Source organism: Ursus arctos, unplaced genomic scaffold (genome assembly GCF_023065955.2).
Source record: "Ursus arctos isolate Adak ecotype North America unplaced genomic scaffold, UrsArc2.0 scaffold_18, whole genome shotgun sequence".
Taxonomy (NCBI): Eukaryota; Metazoa; Chordata; class Mammalia; order Carnivora; family Ursidae; genus Ursus; species Ursus arctos.
This window is the reverse complement of record NW_026622852.1, coordinates 43978043-44003819: the sequence shown is the minus strand read 5'-3', so window position 1 is coordinate 44003819 and position 25777 is coordinate 43978043. Positions and strand designations below refer to the sequence as shown.

General features: G+C 44.6%; 1 protein-coding gene across 3 annotated transcripts in view; it reads left to right on the top strand.

Moving 5' to 3' along the window:
- Positions 1 to 25777, top strand: part of ASTN2 (astrotactin 2) — an 844134-nt gene that overhangs the window by 379632 nt on the left and 438725 nt on the right. For 2 of the 3 annotated variants that reach the window (XM_044389549.3, XM_026513855.4), the window contains 3 exons: positions 22609 to 22693; positions 23691 to 23765; positions 24548 to 24685. In XM_044389549.3, coding sequence (XP_044245484.1) covers positions 22609 to 22693; positions 23691 to 23765; positions 24548 to 24685 — 298 coding nt within the window. The remainder of the gene's footprint in view (positions 1 to 22608; positions 22694 to 23690; positions 23766 to 24547; positions 24686 to 25777) is intronic. The other variant, XM_026513856.4, reaches the window with a different exon arrangement.

Here is a 25777-nt window from a genome sequence, read left to right as displayed (position 1 = left end):
CAAGAGAATAGCTAGGCCTCCCCTCCTTTGCCTCTGATTGGGAATTAGACTATGCGGGAAGTCATGGAAAAACTAACTCCCCAACCCCTGTACACATTCAGGCCTTAAATCTGTCAAAAGTGGCTTTGCTTCCCTTCAGTAAGCCCTCCTTCTGTGGTGGGATTCATAGGACTGAACAAAGTCATAGAGTCCCAACATTGCTCATCACGTCTTAAAGCTTTAGGAGATGTATCCATGAGAAGGATCATTCCTCTAAACTGACCAAGAAAAAGGAGAAAAGTGGGGATGTAGTGCTTCTGGAGAATATATAATTGCCATGACGCATGGATGAACTTGGCCAAGTTTTCTTGGCCGTGTGCCATAGCCCAGCTCAAGTGTGTTCTTCCAGGGATTTCAACAATTCGTACCACCCACAGGGCTGATTATGGAATTGGATACATGGTGTGCTGGAGCTGGCCTGTATGACAGCTCATGAGACTCACGAGAGTTGATTGTTATCATCTCTTCCCAACTCTTTGTTTGGTTATGTCATGTAAATAGCTTGAAAATTGACTATGATGAAAGTATTTATATCAACAAAATTGGTTAATGTTACCAATCATGGCTGATTTTCTTTGGAAAGCCAGTCATTAAACATTTACCTTCATAATGGCGAATGGGATGAGAACAAACCGATATAGAATCAAGGCAAGGAAGGACTTCACTGAAGGCATAGAGAAGGCTTGAAAGTGTTGCCAGAGGGTGGTGTTACGCTCCTTTCCAGAGTAGGCTACCAACACACTTCATCTCTGAGGACAGAAGCGAATATTCAACAACTTCTTGCTGGAGTCCCGTACAGTGCAGCGCCAGAATGTCTAAATGATCAGGCTTTGGCTCTTCAGAATGTCACCATGGGTAAGTCCTATGGTGAAACAGCTTTACCAAAGTTCAGCACATGTGTGGTATCGTGCTAAATTCTGTATACAAAATCTTTGACAGTATGGCTTCAAACTACACAAAACAAGTAACAGCAAAACACTAATGCATTTAGTCACTAATTCATTCATCTCTTTATTTATTCATTCAAGCATTTAGTAAACCAGAGTAGAATTGGAATAACCTTTTGAGTCAGACCAGGTTCAAATCTTTGCTTCTCTGTTTACTGGTAGTAGGGCTTTGAGAAAGTCATTTAATATAGTCAGGCCTGATTTTTTGTATCTGTAAAAAATGAGAGTAAGCCCTGTTTAGAAGAATGCTGTGAGACTGAGGTGAAAAATCACATTTCAAATGCACTCAGCACAGTACCTAATGTATGGTGAGCACTCAAAACATCGTGTCTGCTGTTGATTTTATAATCAGCTATGCAGTCCCTAGGGCTTTCATGTAATTAATTCAGTGTATTTTTCAATTAATTTAATAAATATTTCATGAGACACTTCTAATCCAGCACTGTGCGCTGGGTTAAATTATTTAAGAAGAAAATAGGATGTTGTCCCTGACCTCTAGGAGCTGACCACCTAACAGAGAAAGTTACCGTAACCTGGACATTCCTTTCTGCTGGCCTTTCATTTAGTCCTCGTGTGACTTTTAAACAAGTACAATGAGAAGAGTCCCAGGCTCTCAATCCTAGTGCCAGCTTGGCCACAAATTTGTCATTTGACCTTGAATATGGCATATGCTGTGATCTTCATATTCATTCTCTCCAACAAAGAAATTAGTGGGAACAACTTTTAATGCAAGAAAGATCCCTAGCGATCATCTAGTCTGATCTAATGAGAGACTGAAGGCCACTGAGGCTAAGCAAGTTACCCATTGTCGCTCAGTAAATTAGTGGCAAGATATGAATTACAACCCTGAATAATTCCAAAGATATTTCTCAGCTCAAAATTCATGTTTCTATGACCTTTTGAGCACTAATAACTTACAGCGTAAGTATGATTGAAACAATTTGTAAATGGCATTTAAAGCAGATTGAATTTTCTTTTCAAATTGATATGAACTTCAGTCATGTTCCCCATCATATTCAGTTTATTTTCATGTCTTCAGCAGCCACTTTTCATTTGCAATAAGATATCAAATGAGAATACACTGAGTGTAGTTATGTCATATATTGTACTAAATATTTCTAATGTTCATAGATTGCTCCTGTTATATACTAAGCCTTGTATTATTAAAGTTTAATGAGACACAAGGACTCTATGAAGTTGTAAATTCAAGAATTCGCAGAGATGGAGCATGTCCCTGCCTTGAAGGAGATTGTAGTGTTTCCAGGTGCCAGATATGTAGGATCTAAGTAAATTAGCACATAGGTGAGATGCACAGTTAAGTAAATTGAGATTTATCTGTAGAGAGCCACCTTCCTGGCAGACCAGAGAGGAGAGATTTGTGTATGAGAAAAGTTTATTAAAACTTCTCCTATGCTCATCATGTTTATTGCTGTAGCTCAGTCACTGAAACAGTTTCTGCATCAGTACATCTTTTCTTGTATGGATGAATGGATGGATGAATGAATGAATGAGAAGCAAGTTTCATTTGGTGAAATGTCAGGGCTTGGTCAGTGGGTTGGGTGCATGGTTCTGGTGTCAGGACCACGGACAGCTCTCTGGGCGTTGACAGTGACATTTTGGCTAAGGGTTTTTGCTTAACTTTTACCTGGTACAGCTCTTTTCTGAAAGTCACCTTCTTTAAGATGGATACCACTAGTCTTTTTTGAACTCAAAGTAAGCTCTATCCTTTATTGGTTTAGGATTAGCGTGTCCAATTATGTTCTTACTCCAGAATTCACAATGTTCTTTCTCTACATCACCATTCCTTGGTCTGGAACTTTACTAGAACCTGAATTAAACAAAACTCATCTAAACGTATTGTCAATTAATGAACCCTGTGCCTCATTATTCAGACATGTGAAAAAATGAAACCAAACTTAAAAAAAAAAAAATTTCCAACAGAAGCCAAACAACAACAAACCGAGTTTGCAGTTATTTTTTGTTTGTTTGTTTGTTTTTTCTGTTTAAAGACCATGCAAGTAATGTTAACCACAGAATCCTGTTTATCTCATCAGATTGATCCATTTGATGCAGTTTCATTGCCTATATATTAGAGTTTGGAGTGTTAGACAATGGCCAGAGATAGCTTACAGTTAAAAGAGGCATGGTGGAATTTTGGTATGATATCAAGGGGTGCATGAATACTAGTATAACAATGACAGCATCTGCAATTTATTATGCACTTATTTTGTACCAAGCATAATTGCTGTGGCTTTCTGTAACTGTCTTGGGCTTCATAACAACACGTTTATGCAGTTATTGTTGCTTCTACTTTCCGTACAAGAAACTATGTCTTAAAGTTGGTTGAAAGAAATGCCCAAGGTCATATATTTACTAAGTATCACAGCTGGGATTTGGTCCCAGACTGAGTAAGAAGTTACTATTTGAAGAGTCTGTGTTTGAGAAGTTTGCTTAGCATTGAGAAGAGAGAGGTATTCTGGCATTCTCTCTTTGATAGGTATTTGTAGAGAATTCTCAGAGGTAGGCATGAATCCTTTGGACAAAGAATTTAGAATAAGTTGACTTGAAAAAAATTAAAGGACCCAATTGGATTGGGGACAAGGGAGACAGGCAGAAGTCAGGGTTGAAACAGTGACAGCATTTATGAGTTGTAGGGAAACTATTTTATATCTCTATCCAGGAGTGTTGCTATATTTGGTCTAGATGTGTTGTAACATGTTATGTTGTGGAAGAGGGTTGAGGTCTTTTGAAGAAGGACAACCTGTGTCAAAGATGAGGTCATAAAATCTCAGAAAGCCCACAACAGAAAGCAGCAGGACTGACTGTTCACAAATTTGGAAGGACAAGAAGGTCAGAATGGGCTGCAAAAGAGAAAAAATGTTTTCTTACTGGGAGCTTGCCAGCCTCGCTGAAAGTCCAAGGTAACCTTTGCTTCTGAACTTGAAAGAAAGAGGTTCTGAGAGATTGGAAGTGTCATCTGGTAAAGTTGCAAATGGGAAGATAACTTGAGGTATCTCTGATTATGACCTCTGGGATGAATGTGCCAAAGAGAAGGGAAGCTTTCCGCTTTTAAGACTAGCTTCATCGTCAAAAATATAATTTACTGGCATTTAAATTAGAGACTATATATAATTTTATTCAACAAGCGTATTACAAAAATAGATTGCTGTCTCTATAAATGGTAGCTGTCCTACTATTTAAAAAAGAAATCAGAAACTTCTAAATATATCTGTCATACCTTATGACCAGTGAACTATCAAGAAACAAAAGTATGGAAAAGGAAGATGAGTGTAAAATTAGAGGTGGGGGCTGGGAGTGTTCGTCGGATACAAAGCCATGTTGTGAAGTATTCCACGCTGGGTAATGGTCAGTCATGTCCAGCAACCACTGTGGCAGGGTCTTTGCAGGTGCTGTTCCCTCTGCATGCAACAGTCTGTTCTCCACCTGCCCTCACTCCTTATAAGCCTTATTCTTCCCTTTCTTCCCTCCTCCTTATCCTTCATGCTTCAGCTTGAATGTCTCATCCTCAAGGTTTTTGCTGACCTTCTAGACTCAGTTATTCCCTGTGTTTTATGCGATGTTAGTACACTTCATTTCCCTTTAGAGTAAATAATGATAATAATATAATAATAATAGTAGTAGTGCCCATTATACAGTACAAAATATGTCTCTATGAACTTCACATATGTTATTTAATACCTTCAATAGCCCTAGAAGGTAGATACAATCATATTTTCACTGAAGACACAATCAGATACATGTGCCAATATTTTGCATACCACTAAGAAAAAAACCCATTAAGATGTTAATAACACACAAGTCCTCATTGCAAGGGTATGAAAATGTGGAAAACTGTGTGTCTTAGAACTGGTATAATATCCTATTATTGCCATTTTACACATGAGGAAACGGAATCCCCTAAGTTAATGGGTTTTCCCAAAGCCACACATCTAGCAAGTGGTAGAGTCTAGTTTGATCCTTGCACTTGGGCTTGAGAGTGTATCCTCTTAACCCCTGATCTGTGCTATCAGTACAGACTCACAATGTCTATTTATATATTTATTTGTATGATTCTGTGTTCAAGTCCTTACTCTCCAAGAGACCAGATGCTGTATAAAGGCAAAGATTGTACCTGGGGTGTATACTGTTTAACCCCAAGCCCAGCAAATTGTCTCGGATGCTGTCAGTGTTTAATAATGAATGATGGAATGAGTAAATGAAAGAAGAAACTTTGGGTTTAGAGACAAATTCCACGGCTTCACTACTAGATTTGCAGTTTTGACTAATAGTGTGACCTTTGACATGTCACTTTGTTCCCTGGGCCTCAGTTTCTCTACCTATAATACAAGAGGAAATTACAGTGGACCCTTGAACAAAACAGGTTTGAACTGTGCAGGTCTGCTTACATGCAGAATTTTTTCGAGAAACACAATATAGTACTGTAGATGTATTTTCTTTTTCTTACGATTTTCTTAATAACATTTTCTTTCCTCTCGCTAATTGTATGAATACAATATATAATACATATAACATGCAAAATATGTGTTAACTGACTATTTGTGTTTAATCAGTAAGGCTTCCCAAAATTAAGTTTTTGGAGAGTCAAAAATTATACATGGATTTTCAACTGTGCCTGGGGGCTGGCACCCCTATCCCTCATGTTGTTCAAGGATCAGCTGTACATTAGATTTTCTCTAAGTGCTCTCCAACTTTGAATGTGTATTGCAAATAAGCATTGAAAGCCAATGCTCTGCCCAGCATTAAACTAGATAAAACATATTAAGCACTTAGCACAATGCCTGGTACACAAAGCTCAACGAACATTAAGTATTGTTATAACTGTGGTCAAAACATGAATTGAATGAAACGAGAATTGTAGAATTAAAAAAAAAAAGTTACTATGAGCCTTACCAGTCAGGTAGGGCTTCCTAGAGGGAGAGGGGCTAGACTTGGATCATGAAGCAAAACAGAGTTTGTGATTGAGCTACTGTGTCCAGTATGGCACCTACTAGTCATATGTGGCTATTTAAATTAACATGTAAATTAATTCACATCACATTTCAAGTGTCCACTCGCCACGTGTGGCTGGTGGCTGCCATATTGGAGAGTGGAAATGTAGAACATTTCCAGCAGAGCAAGTTCACTTGGACAGTGCTGTGACGGAGTGAAGAGTAGAACTACATTTCACATATACGTCACTTCAAATTATTTATTGACAGGGCTGTGCTAGGTGCAGCGCTATGCACTGATGGAGCTTAGTCTCGTTTAGAGGTCTGCAGACTACAGCCCAGACAGGACAACTGCTGTTTTTCATAAAGTTTTATTGACACACAGCCATGCCCATTAGTTTACATATTGCCTATGACTGTTTGCTGTAGTAGCATGGTTGAGAAGTCATGACTCCGTGGCTTGCAAAACCTTAAGCATTTACCAACGGGGCCTTTACAGGAAAAATTTGCCAACCCCTGGTCGGTTTAGTAGATTGATTTAATACTTTGACATCTGAGTTAAAGAACTGGTTTTGGTAATTATTCATTCATTCATTCATGTATTTGTTCATTTAACATTCAACTGGTATTTATTTCTTAATCATCTAACTCAAGCTGGATGTCAGGCACTGACAGAATGAACCGTGGCCATCCTGGAGCTCATGTTCTAGTGGGGGCAGGGGACAAACAGATAATTAGAGTATATGTAATAACATAAATTGTATCCTATGTTAGAAGATTTTTTTTTTTAAATAAAGAGGCTGCAGGAAGAGTGGGCTGTGAACGAGAAGGAGAGGGGTGGTTGCAAATTTAAGTAGGGTGTTCAAGGTAGGCCTATCTGGGGAGGTGAAGAAGCAAAGCAGGCTTTGTGGATATCTGGGGAAAGTGGAGTCCAGGTAGAGGAAATTGCCAGTGCAAAGGCTCTGAGAGGAGATTGTGCCTCGCACAGCTGAGGAAAATCACATAGGAGAACGTTCGTGGGCTTCACTGGATACTAGGTGAATATTAGGAACTGGGATCAGAGAGGGACCAGAGAGCCAGAGCCTTGTAGGACATTGTAAGAACATTGGGTTTCAACCTGAGCTCAGTGAGAAGCCACAGAGCCATTCTGACCTGAGGACTGATGTCATTTAACATACTTTTAAAAGGATCCCTCTGGCCCTTCCATTGAGAAAATCTCTAGGGAACAGGCAAGAGTGATAGCAGGGGGGCTACTTAGGAGACTGATATGATTATCCAGCCTAGAGATGATGGTGGCTTGGGCCAGGGTGGTAGCAGTCGTGGTGGAAAGAAGTTACTGAAATCAAGATACTGCATTTCATTCATTGCGATGATTTAGTGAGCACCAATTATATGCCAGGCATTGTGCCCAGTGTGGGGGATAATGAGCAAAAGAAGCTGTCATCTCTGTCCCTTGGAGTTTTCTAACAAATTGGTTTCATACTTTCAACATCAGAAATGAGGAATCCAATGCTGTGTCCCCCATATGTGTATAAGATCCAGGACCAGTTTTCACACTGTCTCTAAAAACCCAGGAGAGGATGACACTGTCTTCGCCAGCTTGGGCTGTCATAACAAAATAGAACAACAGAATCTTATAATCTCACAGCTCAGGAGGCTGGGAAGTCCAACATTAAGATACCACTGAATCGGTTCCTGGTGAGAGTTCTCTTCCTGCTTGTGGACTTCTTGACTTCTTCCTGACTTCTTGACTTCTGTCTGTGACCTCACATGACCTTTCTGCGGTGTGTGTATGTAGAGAATGCAAGATGTGCCTCTCCTTTGCTTCCTATGATCCTCTCCCAAGGTCCCTGCTTCATGACCTCATCTAACCCTGATTACCTCCCAAAGGCCCCACCTCCAAATACAATCATGTTGGGTGTTAGGGGCTTCAACATATGAATTTGGGGAGACAAACATTTGGATGATAATGGGCACCGATGACCTAGGATGACAGAAGTGAGCGGCGGCACGAATATGCACTATAAGTGAGGGCTGAGCAGAGCGTTTCTGAGCACTGTGCCAAGCGGGGCTGGGACTCAGGGAAGTGACGGAGGAGGCTCTGGCACAAAGTGGAAGGAGGCGCTCATCTGAGGAGGTCAACCCTGCATTGCACAGTCCTGAGTGCCCCTTAACTTGAGGGGGGAGTAGTAACTCATGACAGTGACCTCTCCAGCTTTCCTCCTAAGAAGCCTCAGAAGATCCTCCTGCAGGGGCCAGGTGGGAATTCAAGGAACAGAGAGGTCCGGGCTGGGGAGAACCATGACAACCATCCAGGTGAACCCCGCTCTTTCTACAGCGGTTGAGGTTGGGGTTCAGAGAGGGTCAGGGATTTGCTCAAGTCACTCAGGAAGTTCGTGGCAGAGTAGAGGTCTCCCGACCACCATGCTTGCTGAAACTTGATTTCTCCATCTCTTGAGAAGAATGTAAGCAGTCAAAATATATTACCCTTGGAATGGAGACCCCTGGCTGAGCCAAGACCTTCAGAAGTCCTTTACCACACCTGAAGGTGGTATCAGCTTCTGGCAGTGTTTTTTCAGGTTTGTCTTCCAGGCTTATGATCCAATCCACCCATTTATGCAAAGAAGTGTTTCCATGCAGGGCATCCGGGGCATGGCGAGTTCCGCGTCCGCTTCATTAACGTCTTTTTTTCACGAACATTGACTGAGACCCAAGGCTGAGTGAGTCAGTCACCAGGGAGGGAAGCAGATGAGACACGTGGCATCACCTCCATTTGCTCAAAATCAAGCGGCCCCCAGCATGGGCTGTTTTGTTTTGGGGGAAGCAGTCAGAGGAAAAGGGAAAAAGGGAAAGCACTGAAGTCAGGCAGACCTGGGTTAAAATCTTGGCTCTGCCGGAAACTCTTGGTGCGGTTTTGAGTAAATTGCTTAATTTTCCCCAAGCTTCAATTTCCTGCTCTTTTTCATCAAAGGAAAAGGTATTCACCTTTGCTAGGTTATTGTGACGATAGTAATCAGTACAAAGTACCTGCTACATAATATGGCAAATATATGTATGCAACAAATGGGAATTATTGAATCAGGGGCAAAAAGAACCCCCAGTGTTGACAACACTTAACCCACAAAAGTCTTAATCATGATGGAATGGAAGGCGTGGTGACAGATTTCTGAGCAGAAGCAGCCTCCACAAAACCATTTAAAACATAGCACTTGGTAATAGCACTAGCCTTTTCTGGTTGTTTGATGGAAGCCAGCCCATTACACCACTGCCCTTTTTCTTCCCCTAGACTGAAGGCAGCTTCCACTTCAATGTGGGTGATTAAAGGTCTCTAAAAATGAGAAGTATGTGTGCGTGTGTGTGTGCGTGCATGTGTGTGCGTGCTCGTGTTTCATCCCAGCCTTTTGGTTATTTTTTGTTAAATGGTCTTTTAATTAAAATTTCAATAGATGGGTTTCTACCAGACAACAGGGGTCGGGAGGTGTATGGATTTTATGTTGATCACACCAAGACTGTCCCTCAGGACAGGGCATCCAGGAATTTGAGATGCTTCACACAAGTCAGGCGAGGTCAGGTGGTCTCACCCTGTACAGTATGAATGGTCTGCTGCCATCTTTCAAATGGCCCAAAATGGACTTAATAGCAAAGCCTGACTCCCTAGTGAAGCCTAGTGCAGGCCACTTGGACACACGTTGCTTAATTTTAATGATTCATGATGATTCTCCATCATATACCAGTAAATGTACCGTAAAAACATTTTGTGAAAGAATGTGTGTCTTAGTAATGGGAACCTGTGCCGTTCTGTAATTAAATCCTTGCCGGAACGTGGGGGCTGCTGGGGGTAGGGGGTGAGAGGCAGAGACTGGGGCAGGGATTGAGTTGGTCTCCTGGGGTGGGGGTGGCTGAGGGGTAGAGCCTGGGGAAACGGAAGGAGGCCAGGGCCCTGGGGAGGGATGAGGAGGCAGGGCTTGTGGTGGAGTGAGGAGGGGGAACCTGGGGCAGGGGTAGAGGGGTGGGGCCTGGAGAAAGGTAAGGAGGCTGGGGCAGGGGTAAAGGGGCGGGGCCTGGAGAGGGGTAAGGGGGTGGAGCCTGGGTAAAGGTAAAGGGGCGGGGCCTGGGGCTGGCTAAGGAGTGGGGCCTGGGGCAGGGAGTGGGGGTGGAGGCTGTGGTGTGTGTGCTTGTGTGAGATTGGGACTGAGAGAGCAGAATGGGTGGGAAGTGAAGGGAAAGAAGGAGAATGAGAAAAATCAAGAAAAAGAGGAAGAAAAGTAGGGGGAGTGGAATCTACAGAATGTGAATGTATTCTTTGCTCTAGGCACCTTTACTTACCACATCTTATGTAATCATTACATTAACCCTTGCAGTAGACAGACTGTCCTTTTTTGTCTCTTTCATGGACGATGTGGGTCTGGGGATTTAACCTGCACCTGTCTGACTTAAACTCAAGTCCTTTTCACTGTAGAGGGCTACAAAGGAAAGAGGCTTACAGGAAAGTGGACAGTGAGGAATAGAGAGGCACATACAGACAGAAAGGCAAAGGCAGAAAAGCAGAGACCAAGGAGGGAAACTGAGGCAGGGGCAAACGCACAAAGACTGAGAAACAAAAAAGAAGACAGAGAAGAGGGGGAAGAGAGAGCCATCCAACAGAAGAGAGCCAAGAAGGAGGGGGGGAGAGCAAGAACGTGAAGATGAGTATAATCGGGGGGGAGATTAGCAAAGGGGAAGTGAGCTGGGTTCAGCTGAACATGCGCATTATGTAAAACGGTATAATATTCCGGATGGAAGTACTGGAAATGACAGTCCTCTAGTTTCCCAGAGAAGCTGTGACCCTAACCATCTGTCTAGAGCTGAGGCTGAGGTCACTCTGAGGAAGAGACCCCTCTGAACAGAGTGCAGATGTCACATGCTGTCCACCGGTTCTCTTGGTTTTCCCCCAATTCCTCACTAGCCAGAGGCAAAGGCTGCAACCTCATGGTGTCCGGACCACCTTGCTTTAGGGCGTGGGTGGCTTGGGCAGGACACATCCGTGTGTGTGGCCCATTGTACTCAGTGCATTCTTCTTTCTCACTTTAATTTTATAAATGAGATTTGATTTTAAACTCACAAAGATAGCTGGTGCTTAAAAAAAAAAAAACACATCAGTGCGTCTCTTTTATACAGTGAAGAACTCTTTTGCAAGATGAATAATTACCCTCTGCTTAATCTATTTTGTATATTTCACTTTGCCGGTTCAGGTTTTGTGCAAGTGGGGAGCAACTGCATTATTAATCATCATGTGTCCTGAATAGAATAGTGTATATTTTATCCTTACTGCATCCTTGTGGATGGGACAGGACAGGACTTATGTTCTCTGTCTTCTGGGTAAGAAGGATGAGGTTCAGAGAGATGAAGGATCTTGAACAAGGCCACCCATCAGCTAGTGGAGAAATGAGCCAGAGGGTCCCGAAGAATGACAACCACACAGCCTCCTCTCATCTGTATCCCCGTAAGCTCCAGTAGAGGCATGGTAGGCAGCCAGGCAGAGCCACCATAGTGGGTCACTTTGAGTAATGTGCAGGATCATGCTGAACTCCCCCATCTTACCTGCGACAGTGTCGGGGGAGCTCTGGCTCCAGAGTTGAGCCAAATGGGATTCGAATCCTGACCCTGTTATTTTCTTGATGTGCAAACTGAAGGCCAATCATTTAACCCCTGCGGGGCTTCCGTTTCCTCATGTGTAAAATCAGGACATTAGCCCCTGCTTCACAGAGTGGCTGGGTGGATTAAAGGTGAGAAAGTAGACCAAACACGTCATGTTTAACAAGATCCACAGGCAACTCATAGCCTTTCCCTCTTCCCAGATTACAGCCGAGGGGTCCAAGATCAGAGCTATGGGTAGGAAGGAACATGAAGACAGCCAATTTCCTAGTAATAATCATAGCAATAGCAGGCTGTGCTTAGGGAGCCCATCATGGGGATAGAACATTCTGGACGTTGTTCAGTGAGAGGGGCAGGCCTGATCAAACTTGTTGTAGAACTGAGGAAACAGAGTCTTGTCCAGAGACACGAAATTGTGCAAAGTCATGGAGCCACTGGGTGACACATGCAGAGCTCAGACCCTGTCCTGACTCATTGCCTGTCTTCTCTGCTTTAAACACCCTCTCTGCGTACACAGTGCTTGGAGTCAGCATTTGGAAAGGACTCTCTTTGTAGAGGGGTTATAGAGGTTTCCAGCAGTTTCCCCATACCTGTGGGATAAGGCGGTGTTCCTCAGTGCCTGCTAAGCCCTCTGGCTCTGCTGATCCAAGAAACAAAAGGGCCCAGGATTTCCCACGGTGCTATGACCTTCCTTTGCTCCCACCCTTTCCTCTGTCTGGCAAATTCCTACACCCCCTTGGGAGAGAGACGGTACAGTCTGGGGCCAGCAGCACTGTCTCTGGATTCCAGTCCTAGCCTTGTCAACTCTTCTGTTTGTGACATCAGGCCAGAAAGTAACTTAACCCCTCTGGGCCTCAGTCTCCTCATCTGTAAGATGGGGTTGAAACTAGAACCCGCATTGTAGGCTTGTTGTGAGGGTCATGTGAGTTAACATAAATAAGGAACTTCCAAAACCGCCCGGCAGTTAGGACTCTCAGCGTCCCCTCTTGTTAATACTGTCTTCCCTCTTCGCCAGCATGTCCCGGACCTTGGGTGGCAAAGTTTGATGCTCTTTCCTGTGACCCTGCAGTTCTTTGCACACACTCCCCTCCCCAGCCCATCACACTTGTGGTAGCGGTGTATTTTCCTCTCAGTGACACCTGAGTGTCACCTGCTCGTGGTAGAGAATCGGATGGATTTGTCTCTATGCCGCGATCCCACCTGTGCTGTTCACACAGGAATCATACTAAGAATGAGAAATCGTCAGAAGAAGTAAGATCTGGACCAGAGGTGAGGCAAGAACCATGTGGGGAGGAAAAAGGGAGGGAAGAACCGACACAGTGGGAAGCCCGGGAAGGGGCTGCCTTCACATGGGGCAAGGGCGCTAAGCCAGGAGGAAGTATGGCCCCGGGGGGCATGTGCCAGCAATGATATCAACTCACACTGAACGCTGCCTACATGTCTAGGGATGTGGTCATTTTTCTGTTTTTTTAGAGAGGGGGGGAGAGTGTGCATGCGCAGGTGGGGGAGGGGGCAGAGGGAGAGAGCGGATCCCAAGCAGATCCCCTCAGAGCGTGGAGCCTGACACAGGGCTCGGTTTCAAGACCCTGAGCTCCTGACCTGAACTGAAATCAAGCGTCAGACGCTTAACGAACTGCATCCCCCAGGCGGCCGGGGAATCATGTGTAATATGTTACCTCCAGTCCTTGTGAGAGTTTTAAAAGTCGGGGTTAAGATGTTCGTTTCCTGATGAGGAAACTGAGGCCCAGAATAGTGAAGCAGCCTATGGAAGCCAATTGGTCTGTGTGTAGTAAGCTGAGGATCGAGCCCCCGGTGGCTTTAATTCCCGTGCTGATGCCGGCTTCCCTCCTCCTGCTTGTTACCCGTGCCCTCCACCCTCACCCCTTCGAGGGTGACTTGAGAAGCATGGGTGATGCAGGCTCTGGGGCGAGGTGGGGGCGGTGGTGGGGGACGGCTCGCCCTCGCTGGTGGCCCTGCTTTGTGCATTCGTGTCAGGAATGCCATGGTCCTTCCTAGTGGTTGGGGCTGTCTGCCTCTGAGTCTGTTCCAGGCTGCTCGTGAGGTTGCCTCCTCCCCCTCCATCCTCAGTCAGCCATAATTTTAAGAGTGTCTGTTACCCATATGCTTTTCTTCCAGACACTGATCTATAGATAATCATGCACGTGGCACACCCAGGGATGGACGAGGCTAGGGGGAGAGGGGCTCCCCTGGCCGAGACCCTGAACTGGGAGGCCTGGTGTGGCCTGGCTGCTGGCCTTTCAGAGCCCGGGCCATTCCATGTGGGCTGCTCACATGAGCTGAGTCAATGCCAATTAGCCCCCAGGTAGCCTTGATTAAGGACTCAGATCTCCATCAGGCCTGATCGCCAGCCTGTGCCACCAGAACCCTTGGCCTCTTTTTTTTTTTTTTTTTTCCCTTCTTGCTCTCAGAGGCATGATGATGAATAGTAAAGAGGGGCCGGCCCCCACAATGCAGGCATCCGAATGTATCTCCAATGCTTGGGGAAGAACAAGGCTGAAACGTGTCACTCCAACAGTGTCAGGAAGAAAGGGACAACAGAGGTGCCCTGGTGAGGTTGCTTGGGTGTCATCCAGACCAACCTTCTCTGTGCACATATAGAGAGACTGAGTCCCAGGGAGGGAGGGGACCTGCCCTAGGGCTGAGCAGACTTCTAGAAAAGTCTTCCTCGCTTTATAAAGATCCCAATCATATCCTCTTGTTACTTCACTCCACTCATGCTTTTCTGCCCCCCAAACCTCTGTTCTCCCAACTCCCAATCTTCCTTAACGTGCCACACCTCCCCCTCAGTCCCTAGGGAAACACTAACCTCAAGAGAGAAGACTAGAGCGTGTTAGAAGAAAAATCAAGGCCTGGGATTTGAACAAGGTTTGGAAGGGCGTTTAGGGATTCCTGAGTATTAGCTGCTCATTTTACAGACGGAAAGACCGCGGCCTAGAAAAGCAGAAAGATTTGCTCGAGGTTGCAGAGGCCTCAGCATTGTAAAATATATTCCCTGAGGATACTGCTGACATTCAAAACTGCCCACATGATCTCATTCCTTTCCTAAATATCATTTTGCCACTTAATTTTCTCTTCACCTCCTACTCCCTCTCAACCCTGGTTTCTCCTCTGTGGAACATCTCTGGCTCCAGTTCCCAGGCTCTGCTCTGCTCAAGGAGTGGGATCAGGGCAGACCTACTACAAGAAGCAGACCCTGGTCTGCAGGTGGGTCTCAGATGGCCCTGTTATTATCAGTAAACCCAAGAGGTTAGGGCAGGAAAGGCACAAGGGAGGGAGAACGATTGATAAGGCTGGGACTGTTGACTGCACCCAGTCATGAAGGGCTTTGGTTGTTAGACTAGGCCACATGAACTCCATCCTGAGAGCAACTGGGAGCCGCTGACAGTTTTGGGGACGAGCTGTGGGTGTAGCTGCTCTTTGATAGAGGTAACTGGCCATCACTCAGATTGACGGGAGAGACACTGAAAGCTTATCATCAGTGATGAAACTTTTTCAACAATGCACATGGACAGTGTTGAGGGCCTTCCCCAGGGCAGTGATAGTGGGAAAGGCGGAAAGGGATGGGTCTGAATGACAACAAAGAGGTAGAATCAGGGGGATTCAGGTGCCATTCGGATGTTGAGGATGAAAACAATGAAGTCAGGTCAGAGATGTTTCTAAGGTTTCCATTTTGGGAAGAAAGTGAGACCATTATGCATAAAGGGGGAATGCAGATTGGAGGCTCATCAGCTTTTGTTACACTAATGCTGCGTAACAGACAAACACAATGTGTTATTGTCAACAACTAGAAACATCTTTCCCCTTTGTTACACATCTGGGTGGACCAGGCTAGCCAGGGCTCAGCTGCACTTATCTAAGCTTAGGCTACTTCCAGTTCTGTTCCACATGCCCCTCATCCTCCTTGACCGGCCACTACTCAGAGCCTGGTTTTTCTCCTGGCAAGAAGCAGGAATGCCAGAGAGCAAGCCCAGCCAAACAGCACATTTCAAACCTTGGTTCACGTCACGTCTGCTATCATCCCATCGGTCAAAGCAAGTAACATGCTAAGCCTGCATGCAAAGGCCAGGGAAGAAATCTCACTCTTCCCGCCATCAGCCATGGCAAGCATGTGAGTACGTGCTGCTGTAGGAAATGAAGACTTGACACGGTAATTCATTCTACCACAGGGTACATTTTCCTTCACCCCAGTCTCCTATTCCCATGCTTTTTTCCCCAACACTCTCTTTTTTTAAAAAATATTTTATTTATTTATTTGAGAGCGAGAGAAGGAGAAGGAGAGAGCACGAGGGGGGAGGGCAGAGGGAGAAGCAGGCTCCCCACTGAGCAGGAAGCCTGATGTGGGACTTGATCCCAAGCTGAGGTCAGACTTAACCAACTGAGCCATCCAGGCGCCCCAATTTTCCACACTCTCTTAAAGCACAGCCTCAGAGAGCCATCATAAAGCTTGGCAAGTCTCAAAAAGAGACTGGGCTTGGGTGTTCACAACCCTGGGCACTTACCCTCTCCAGGCCTCAGCCTTGTAGTATTTACAGTGGAACCAATAACATTGTCCTGCCAGTATTATCATAGATCCCAGAAGTGATTTGAGTAAGGTCAGCACAGAGTAGATGCTCAATTAGAAGGTATGAGCTTCCCCTGTGGATTATCCCTGCTGCAGGAGATCAACCTTCATTACGTAGATATTATGGATTTAGTGTAATCCATACATAAACTATTTACAGTTCAACAGGGGATATTTGGAAGAGTGATTTCTTAATCTTTAGTTATAGTCGGATTTTAGAAATCAGCCCAATGCTAATTTCAGTGTGGGTGAATCGGAGATCCCTTGTCTTCCAAATGCTTGTTGTCTAGCAGCTGATACTTGTCACGCTACAGGCAGCTGTCCTGGCTCTTGTCCTGGTGGTCATGGCTCTTTTATGATGTTTGTGATGGTGTGAAGGAGCATGAGTTTTGAACACCTGGCTCTGTGACCTTGGGCGAATGACTAGTTGAGTCCGAACTTTTGTTTCCTTATTTTACAATGAGGACACCAGTACCTTCCTCCTGGTATTGGTCATGGGTATGACCTGTGAGATGGGATGCAGTGACATATGGCAAGGGTCTTCTACCGCTCCTACCATGAAGCAGGCTCCCAGTGATGTGATGCTCAGCCCATGCCGCCCCCACCACAGGCCTGGCCCCGAGCTGGGCTCCAGGGCCAGAGCTGGAAGTGAAGAAGCCCAGGGGTGGCCTGCTCAGAGTCAGAACAAGAAAGGATGCCACGCACGCTGATTGCTTGGAGGGCCCAGGGAGATGTCTTTCCAAGCTGCGGTGACAAGAAGAATAAACAGGAAAGTGAACAGCAGCCAGTGTCCCTGGCCTGTGATGATAAGTGATGACTGAGTTGGAAGCAAGTGAAAATGGAATTGTAAGAGGATGACAAGCTGGGAGGAGAGGAGCCGGACAGCAGGCAGGCTTGGGAAGCAGGCTTTGCACTTATCTAGCCGTCGTGGGCAGGTGCTGAGGTTCTCTGAGCTGTGAGGGACAGAGGGGGTGGTACCCTCTGGCTGATAATCCTTGTTCGTGTCCCTGTGTCCTTCAGCAGGCGGAGCAAAGACAATGGTGGCAGGTGTTATAGGTTCTGGGAATACCGTAACCAGCTTTGGAGATTATTCCATTCAAGCAAGATAAAGAAACTGAGTTTCCCCTTGGCTTTGCAGAGGAACTACCTTGAAATTTGTGACCATCCTTCATCTAGAAAGCACTTTTTCTTTCCACTAAAACAAGACGTTAAATTGGCCTCTCCTATCCAGGAACAATAATTACAAAATCACAAACATCTATGATGTTTTCGGCGAGAAGGAATGTGCTGAAGTCCGTACTGCGGACTTTTCAAAGACATCACTGATCTCTCTAGCAGATAGGTGATACCAGCGGTGTTACGGACTAGGAAACGGATGCAGAGAGAGGAAGCCCCTTGATCAAATTCATGCAAATTTGAAGTGGCAGATCCAGGATTTGAATCCAAAACAAGATGATTCCAAGGCCCACGCTCTGAACTACTTTCCCAGCCTGCTGGTCTTATATGATTCACATGAAGGCAGTGTCCACTTTGAAGTGATTTTGAAGAACCCACAGAAGCTAAACTCAAGATTGCTCATAATTGAGGGATTCTGTTGTTTTTACGCAAGGGTGTCTGGAGTGAGAATGTATGTAACATAAAATGAGAACCGACTAAATGGGACGTAGGAGCCAAGAAGAGTAAATATTTTAAAACCAGTGCAACTCACCTCGAGCTGATACTACAGAGTTTTAGTAAGGAGCATGATGAAAATCCACCTAACTGAATTCCCTTATGGGAACCACTTTAACGAAGAGATTAGACTCTTTTCTAAGGTCTACATTATCAATCGTATCTAAATGTATATTTTAAATCTGTTAAGGATATCTCAGATTCATCATATTAAAAAAAAAATCCCGGTTTCTAAATGTCATAGATTGTTACTATAGGAAAGTTGGAGATATCAGAGGAATACAGAGGGGAAAAAAAAGTTCTAGAAAACGTTGCCAGGTGTATTGAAGTAATGAGATCATCCATTCAGTGGGTACGATGCTACAGTAGTGGCCAAGAGCCCTGGGTTCTAATCCTCACTGACTCTGAGGCTAGTCTAGTGATTTGGCCAAACATCTTCACTCCCTGAGCTTATATTTTCCCTTCTGAAAAATGAAGCTGGGAAGATGTGACCTCGATGGCCTTTAAGAGCTGTTTCTGCTCTGATGTGAAATAGAATTCTATTTTAGACATTTCATCAACACTCATGTTTATACTTTCCATTTCCTTGGCAAATACCTGTCCTGGTTATAAGAAAGTTTCTTCTAGTCTTTGGCAGAACTATCATTATTCTAAATGAATTCAGCCTGAATTCATGAAAATGACTATGTATTCATTCATTCATTTGTTCATTCATTCATTCGTTCTTCTGTTCGTTCAGCAAATGAGTTGTCTACCCTTCTTCCGGCACTATACTAATTACTAGCATATGGAGATGATTACAAAAAGATTTGTGCTATCAAGAAGTTCCCAGTTTTGTGGGGGGAACAGGCAAATTAAAAAAAAAAAATGTTTCTTTACCCCATTGGGACAGACGTTACAATTATAAGATATACCCCCTCATGTATTTATGTACCAGGCAGCACAGCAGGTGCGGGATGTGGTTGTGAGCAGGATGGCTGCATCCCCTCATTCAAGGAGTAAAGGAGCACGGGTGATCGGAGTCCGCACGTGGAAACCATGCAAACCTGTGTCCCCGGAGAGCTATTCTTTGCTAGCCTGGCTGCTCTGGGTAGGCAGAGGCAGGGTTGAGGAAAGGACTCCTGGAAGGAAGGTGTTAATCCTCAGGTCTGGCTCTCAGAAGTTTGCATCTTGCAAGAAGGAAATGCTTGGTTGCAAATTGTGGAGAGTTAGCTAAGCCAGCAAAATAGGAAATTGGAGTCAATAAAGCCAATAGCCATGGCATTGATGGAGATCTTACTGGAGACACCCAGCCCAGCTGATGAGAGGGATCACAGCCAACGCTCTAACAGTGTCCGGAAAACAGAGTGTAGGCGTTTAGAAAGGCAGCATAAGGGACTGACTCCCACTGGCGCTCAGGATTCATGAACTTCTACTCCCAACTTTCCATTTTGCAGATGGGGAAGTTAAGGCCCAGCAAGAAGGAAAATTACTTATCCAGTGTCTCTAGAGTTATATTCCAGCGTGCATCAGAATGGACTGCTGTCTTGGAACAGAAGGGAAAGAGGAAGAAATTTATTGAGCTTGAGCCCTGAGCCTTACCCTTCACTAGTTCAATTTATCCTCACGGTCAGCTCTGTGAGGTTGACATGACTATCATTTTTATTCGATTAAAACTCAAAAAACTGAGACCCACAAAGGTGAAGTGACTTCCCCAAGACCACACATGCAGGGAGAGGGAAAGTGAGGAATGGAAGGCAGGCCTGTCTGCCTCCAACCGCCTCCCCCCCCCCCCCCCGCCTCACTTCCTGTTTGTTCTCTAGGCAGGCTTTTAGGGGCCTCCGGGGTAGATGCTTCTTATTTGCAAACTACATATTTGTTGTATAATGAGTGTCAGTAATTAATGGTCTGTTCTGAGAACTGGGAAACCTGCCTGGTAAGCACACAGGAGAGAAATGCGAAAGACAGCAGCACCCTTTCTCTGTAGAGATTTCTCATTCTCACTCATATTCCCAAGAGGAGGGAAAGGAGACAGTGGACTTGTGCCCTTTCCTGCAGAGTCACAGATTGGAGAAATAGGAACTCAAGCTGTGCCTTTCCCTGAAGAAGAAAGGCCCTCCTTTCCCATCTCTTCTTGCCCACTCCAGCCTGACTTCCTGTTCCTGGACCGGAGGCAACCATATACCTCCTCCATTAGGAATCATGAGGTCTGTGGTTGTGGCAGATCATAAATCAGCCCTGGGAGCCTCGAGGACAAATGCCAGGACTTTTAATATTTAATATTAGACGTATTTAAAGTGGTGAATATTTCATGATGGGGCTGTCGCATTTTAACACATCATTAGTGACTCCTACCCCCCCCCCTTTTGGGCAAATTATTCTCATCCAAATCTCAAGGATCTCAGCCCTCTTCCTCCATTCTCCTCACCTCCAGCAGCAATCAGCTCATTAGGTCGCACACACAGCACACGCATTTGTTAGAAGACTTGAACTTGCTATTGGAGAGGACAGTTCCAGAGAGCATTCCTGCCTGTGAGCAACCCCTCTCCTCTATTTACCAGGTATCCAGAGAAGAGGAAAGGTAGATCCCTCTCTCTCTCCCTCTCTCCTGCCTTTCCGCAATCTTATTCTGAATATTTTTTAATGCCATCTCTGACCCATCCTTCACTCCTTATTCCGTATTACTACCATTTCAGTTCAGCCAACATTTATCAAGCCCAGGCTCTTTGCCAGGTACTTGCTAATGCTGGGGTTACAACGATTAAGCAGCATCATAATGTATAAAACAAATCAGAGAGGGTTTTATTTTAACACTAGGAATGCTTTGTATAAGGTCAAATGCAAAACATTTTTAGTGAATCAGTGAAAACAATAAGGTTGTTTGATGAATACAAACATTTTGAAATCAGGAGTTATGGGTAAGAGTTGTAGAACGGGTGTTGCCCTAATATATATTCCCTGCTGTGTTTTGTTTTGGTAGTGCAAGGTTGAAAAAAAGCCTTGATTCACAAGATCTATAGTTGTAAAAAGCATGGGCTTGTTAGCACTTCAGCTCCCGGCCTCCATATCTTCCTCAACGAAACAGAGATGACAGGAGAAGGTGTTTTCGTGGGCTTGCTTGGTGGTGGTGGTTTTAAATGAGGTTTGCATAAAATGTGTTTACCTGGCAACTAGACTGAATGTGACTGTGCTCTCCCATAACCTAAATTCTAGTGTGTAACATCTGAACGTTTAGCCTTCATTTTTTTTTATTTTTTTTTTTTTTACTATTAATGAGGTTTAAAAACAAAAACTTTTAGGGGAAATTAAAACCTTAAAGTTGCAAATTTCCTAAATCTCTCCCATTGAAATATACTTTTCCGGGAAACATGGTTCAAAAAAACTCTCAGGTCAGGCAAATCTGAATCACTGTAGGATTGAAGAGTTGCAGGTTCATTGTGTGGTGTGTGTGTGTGTGTGTGTGTGTGTGTGTGAGAGAGAGAGAGAGAGAGAGTATGATCACCCGAAGATGAGAAAGAAGGCAACCTGACATCAATAATCTAGAAATTTACAAGGCATCACAGATAGTTACTCATTCAACTCACAGTATTGAGTACCTACTCTGTTCTAGGCAGTGGGCTAAGGCAGGGCAGTTCCTACCAGCATCTCCCAAAGTGTGGATCAGGGTCCATGGTCCATAACAGGTCCATCTTGTGACCTCTTCCACCAGCAAGCTTCCCAAGGTGAAATAGGTTTGGGGAAAACCATTTAGGTGTCACTTTCATGAAGAATCATACCCCACTGACTCTACAAATAGTCTAGTGTTTCCCATTCATTTTTTTAATAGAATCTGTGTTTGGTAAGGCATCTGTGAACATTCCACAAATACACCTTAGGAAATGCCAATAACAAGTTGAACCTTAATCAACCCAACCTTAAGGAGTGTACAGTGGAGCAGGACTGATAACTGAAGAGGGTAGGACAGAGAGCTTTGGAAAACCCATCCAGGATTGTGAACTCTGAAGATACACAAGGAAACTAGATATGGGCTGGCTGCTCGAAGTGAGCTTGACCAAAGGGAGAAGAGCTAAAGGCAGTGTGGGATACTAGCAAGCATTTGTGCAACCAGGCATAAGATATGGCCATAATAAAATGATGCATGGATACATGGACGGATGGGTGGGTGGGTGGATGGATGGATGGATGGATGGATGGATGGATGGATGGATGGAGAGGAAGGGAACCAGAGGGGAAAGGTGGGGAGGGAAAAGGAACAAAGAAAACCAACTAAGACACACAACAATAACAACCAAACAAAATAAAATCTGGAAATGATAGATGAAAACAAATTGTCTAGAAGGGGAAATCAAAGGTATCTTGGAGGAGGTGACATTTGATTTGGGGCTTATGGATGAACATGAAGTTCATTTAAGTGGAGAGAATTCACATTTCTGATTACAATCTTACTGCAAATGTACTTTATCATAATTTAAATATTTGAAAATAGGACCTCCATTTGTGGCCACCAGGTCACTTCCTGTTCCCCTCATTAACCTGTGAGCCCTTTCAGTGTCCAACCTCTGCATCCTCAGCGCGGGGCTGAGAACCTGGCAGGGACTTGTGTAGTAGGACTTGTTGAATGACGACGTGAGCAGATGAACAAATGAATAAACTCTTTATTAACCACAGTGGCAGGTAGACCAGAGCAGGCTCTCTCCCTGGGCCTTCTCTAAAACCAGGCAAGCCCACTGAGAAAACAAGGAAGCCAGGGGAGAGAGCTGTTTGGGGCAAGTAGTAATTCACAAACCCCCTTCTCTTTTTCTTACAGGAGAGTGCAGCTGTCATGAAGGCTATGCCCCCGACCCGGTTCACAGACACCTGTGTGTGCGCAGTGACTGGGGACAGAGTGAAGGGTGAGTGTCAAAAGACCATCAGAGCAGGGACAGTGGAGGGCCATCCCCATGCCTCTGCTCTGTTACTACAGGCCCCAAAACCACCCCACAAAGAGGACTCTTCTCTACAGTAGTTGTGTTCCTGTAAGACTTGATGGGCGGTGAATCCCATTTCCCACTGAATCACATGTTAGTATTAAAGGTACACAATTGATGAGTCTTTTAGAGAACAAAGGCTCAAATTTAACTCCCCCTCCCAAACTGTAAGTAATCAATGGACACTTCCTTAACTGGACTGATACAGAAAGAAAATGGGGTTTTTGTCCATAAACTCCAAAACAGACAAGTGGTCTTTAAAGGGCTGAGTCCTTCTGTGAGATGGAGGATATTCTCTTATAAATAGTCTTACCCAGTACATGGGTTTGAACAACATGAGTTTAAACCACATGGGTCCACTTACAGTGGATTTTTTTTTCAATAAATACAGTACAGGACTGTAAATGTATTTCCTTTATGATTTTTCTTAACATTTCCCTTTATCTAGCCTACTTTATTGCAACAATAAAGCATATAATACATATAACCTATAAAATATGTGTTAATCAACTGATTATTTATCAGTAAGGCCTCTGGTCAACAGTAGGCTATTAGTGGGGGGCCTGGCCGGCTTCGTTGGTAGAGCCAGCCTCTTGATCTCAGGGTCGTGGGCACGGGCGTGGATCCTACTTAAAAAAAAAAAAAAAAAAAAAAAAAAAAAAAAAAACCCAAAAACAACTACAAAATAAAACAGTAGGCTATTAGTAGTTAGGGTTTGGGGAGATCAAAAGTGATACACAGATTTTGGACTGTGTGGGGGTGTCAGTGCTCCCAAGCCCAGTGCTGTTTAGGGATCACCTGCAGTTACTTCTGTGAAATTTGGTTGTCTGTAAAGTTACCTTGAAGCAGTGTCCACCTATGAATCCCATCTGATTAATATCATCTCCTGTCCCCTTTTCTTTCCCTCCTGTTCTACCCACAGACCTTGGCCTTACACTACACTCGAGAGGGGCTATGACTTAGTAACAGGAGAACAAGCCCCTGAAAAGATTCTCAGGTGAGTTGATAATATGGTTGGGGCATGATGCTGGGGCGTGGAGCAGGGCCTGGGGAGGCATAGTCATGCAGCCTTAGTCAGTGGAGCCTGTGAGCCTTTAGGCTGCACTGAGTACAGAGAAACGGTCATTGGCATGATTACCATCATGGCCCAGTTGCTATGGGAATCTAATTCCCATTTGTCTGGCATCTAGACTTATGGACTCAGATATTTGAATGGGGGAGACATTGCTGATTATCTAGTCCAGTGCTTTAAAAATATTCTACAGCCATGGAACCTCTTCCCGCTGCCTCCACAGAATCTTGCATGAAACTTCAGTACTTCAGCTGCTAAAGACACGCGGCAAATTAAGTGGCCAAACCGGGAATCGGATTTTGGTTCAAACTGATTCAGAGTCCATGCTCTTCACCTTTGTGCAGACCGCCCCTGCTGACTTTGCAGTCACTTCTGGAATGCCTGCTGGCTCTGAGGACCACTCAGTAAAGCAAAGCTGAAATAGTCCCTGTCCTCATAGAGCCCACTTTACTGGGATTTGGGACAGGTAGTCAGGAAGAAAGAAAACTAGCAACACAAAGCAATGCGTAGGCTAAATGATTAATAGGTTTAAGAGATGATCATCCAGGCCTGAGCCGGGTTGGCCAAAGTTGCGCCTTAGAGAAGGCAGGGGACTGAGCTGGGTGGGGAAGTAAGAAATGGTCCTAGAAGGGTGGAGGAGGGGCCCCTATTTGCTGTTTTCTGTCTGCTTCCCCGGGAGTTCCCCAATGGAAACTCTTACATTGCAGGTCTACTTTCAGCTTGGGCCAAGGACTGTGGCTTCCGGTCAGCAAAAGCTTTGTGGTTCCGCCTGTGGAGCTGTCCATCAACCCTCTGGCCAGCTGCAAGACAGACGTGCTCGTCACGGAAGACCCTGCAGATGTCAGGTAGGGAAGTCATCCCCAGTGTCCTATACCAAGGAGTCTTGGGCACACTGGAAGCCCCTCTGTTTCAGCATCACGGGGACTCATGCAAAGAAGTGGTCTTTGTATTGTTGAAGTAGGCACCTGCCTAGTGCCTGATGTGAAGAACACTCTCCAGTATGCCACTCTCCACCCCCCTTAGACGTGTGCTCCATTGGTGGGCCTCAGTGCCTTATATTTCAACATTATTGCACTCCTTCTGGGTTTATATAAAATATGAGCGAGGCTAACACATTATGTGGCTCATCCTGGGATTATTAATGATTATGTCTTATAAAAGAACATTACTTAATAGTATACTGGAGAATCGTGAAGGTGAAAGATTAGAGAATGAGATGGTTTCTATTATGACTCTGGTACTGGGAGCAGACTTTGGGCTAATCCATAGGTTCTTGATGTCTGGGTCAAATTTATTTGTTCTTTATTCATGAAGGGATGGAGACTACATCTTTTCTTACACGTTTTGCACCTTGTAGTTAACTTCATTATAGACTGACTCTACTGTGTTGTAATTAGTTGCTTACATATCATTCTGTCCCATTATGTGGTGAATCTCTCAAGGTCAAAGAAAATACCGTATTTAGCTTTCTAATCTCCAGTTCCCGGTACATATTGGACAACTACTAGATGTTTATTGATTTAATTAAACCAGTGGTCTTAGATCTGATCCCATCACTATTCTGGAGCCTTCTAGTGGAGGTAGTTTTTGGTTTGTTTGTTTGTTTTCTTCGCTTCCCAATTTGATTAGGGGAAGCATTCCAGAAATTTTAATGTTACCAAAAATGGACCTGATTTTACTTTTTTTTTTTTTTTTTTTGAGAGTGAGAGAGAAAAAGCACACCTAAGCAGGGGTAGGGAGGGAGAGGGAGAGAGAGATAATCTTAGGCAGACTCCCTGCCCAGCACAGAGCCCAACAGGGGGCTTGAACTCACACCCTGAGATCATGACCTGAGTCAAGATCAATAGTCGGATGCTTAACTGACTGAGCCACCCAGGTGCCCCTCTGATTTTACTTTTGAACCTGGTTCATAAACAGCTTATTTCTCCTCATTTGGA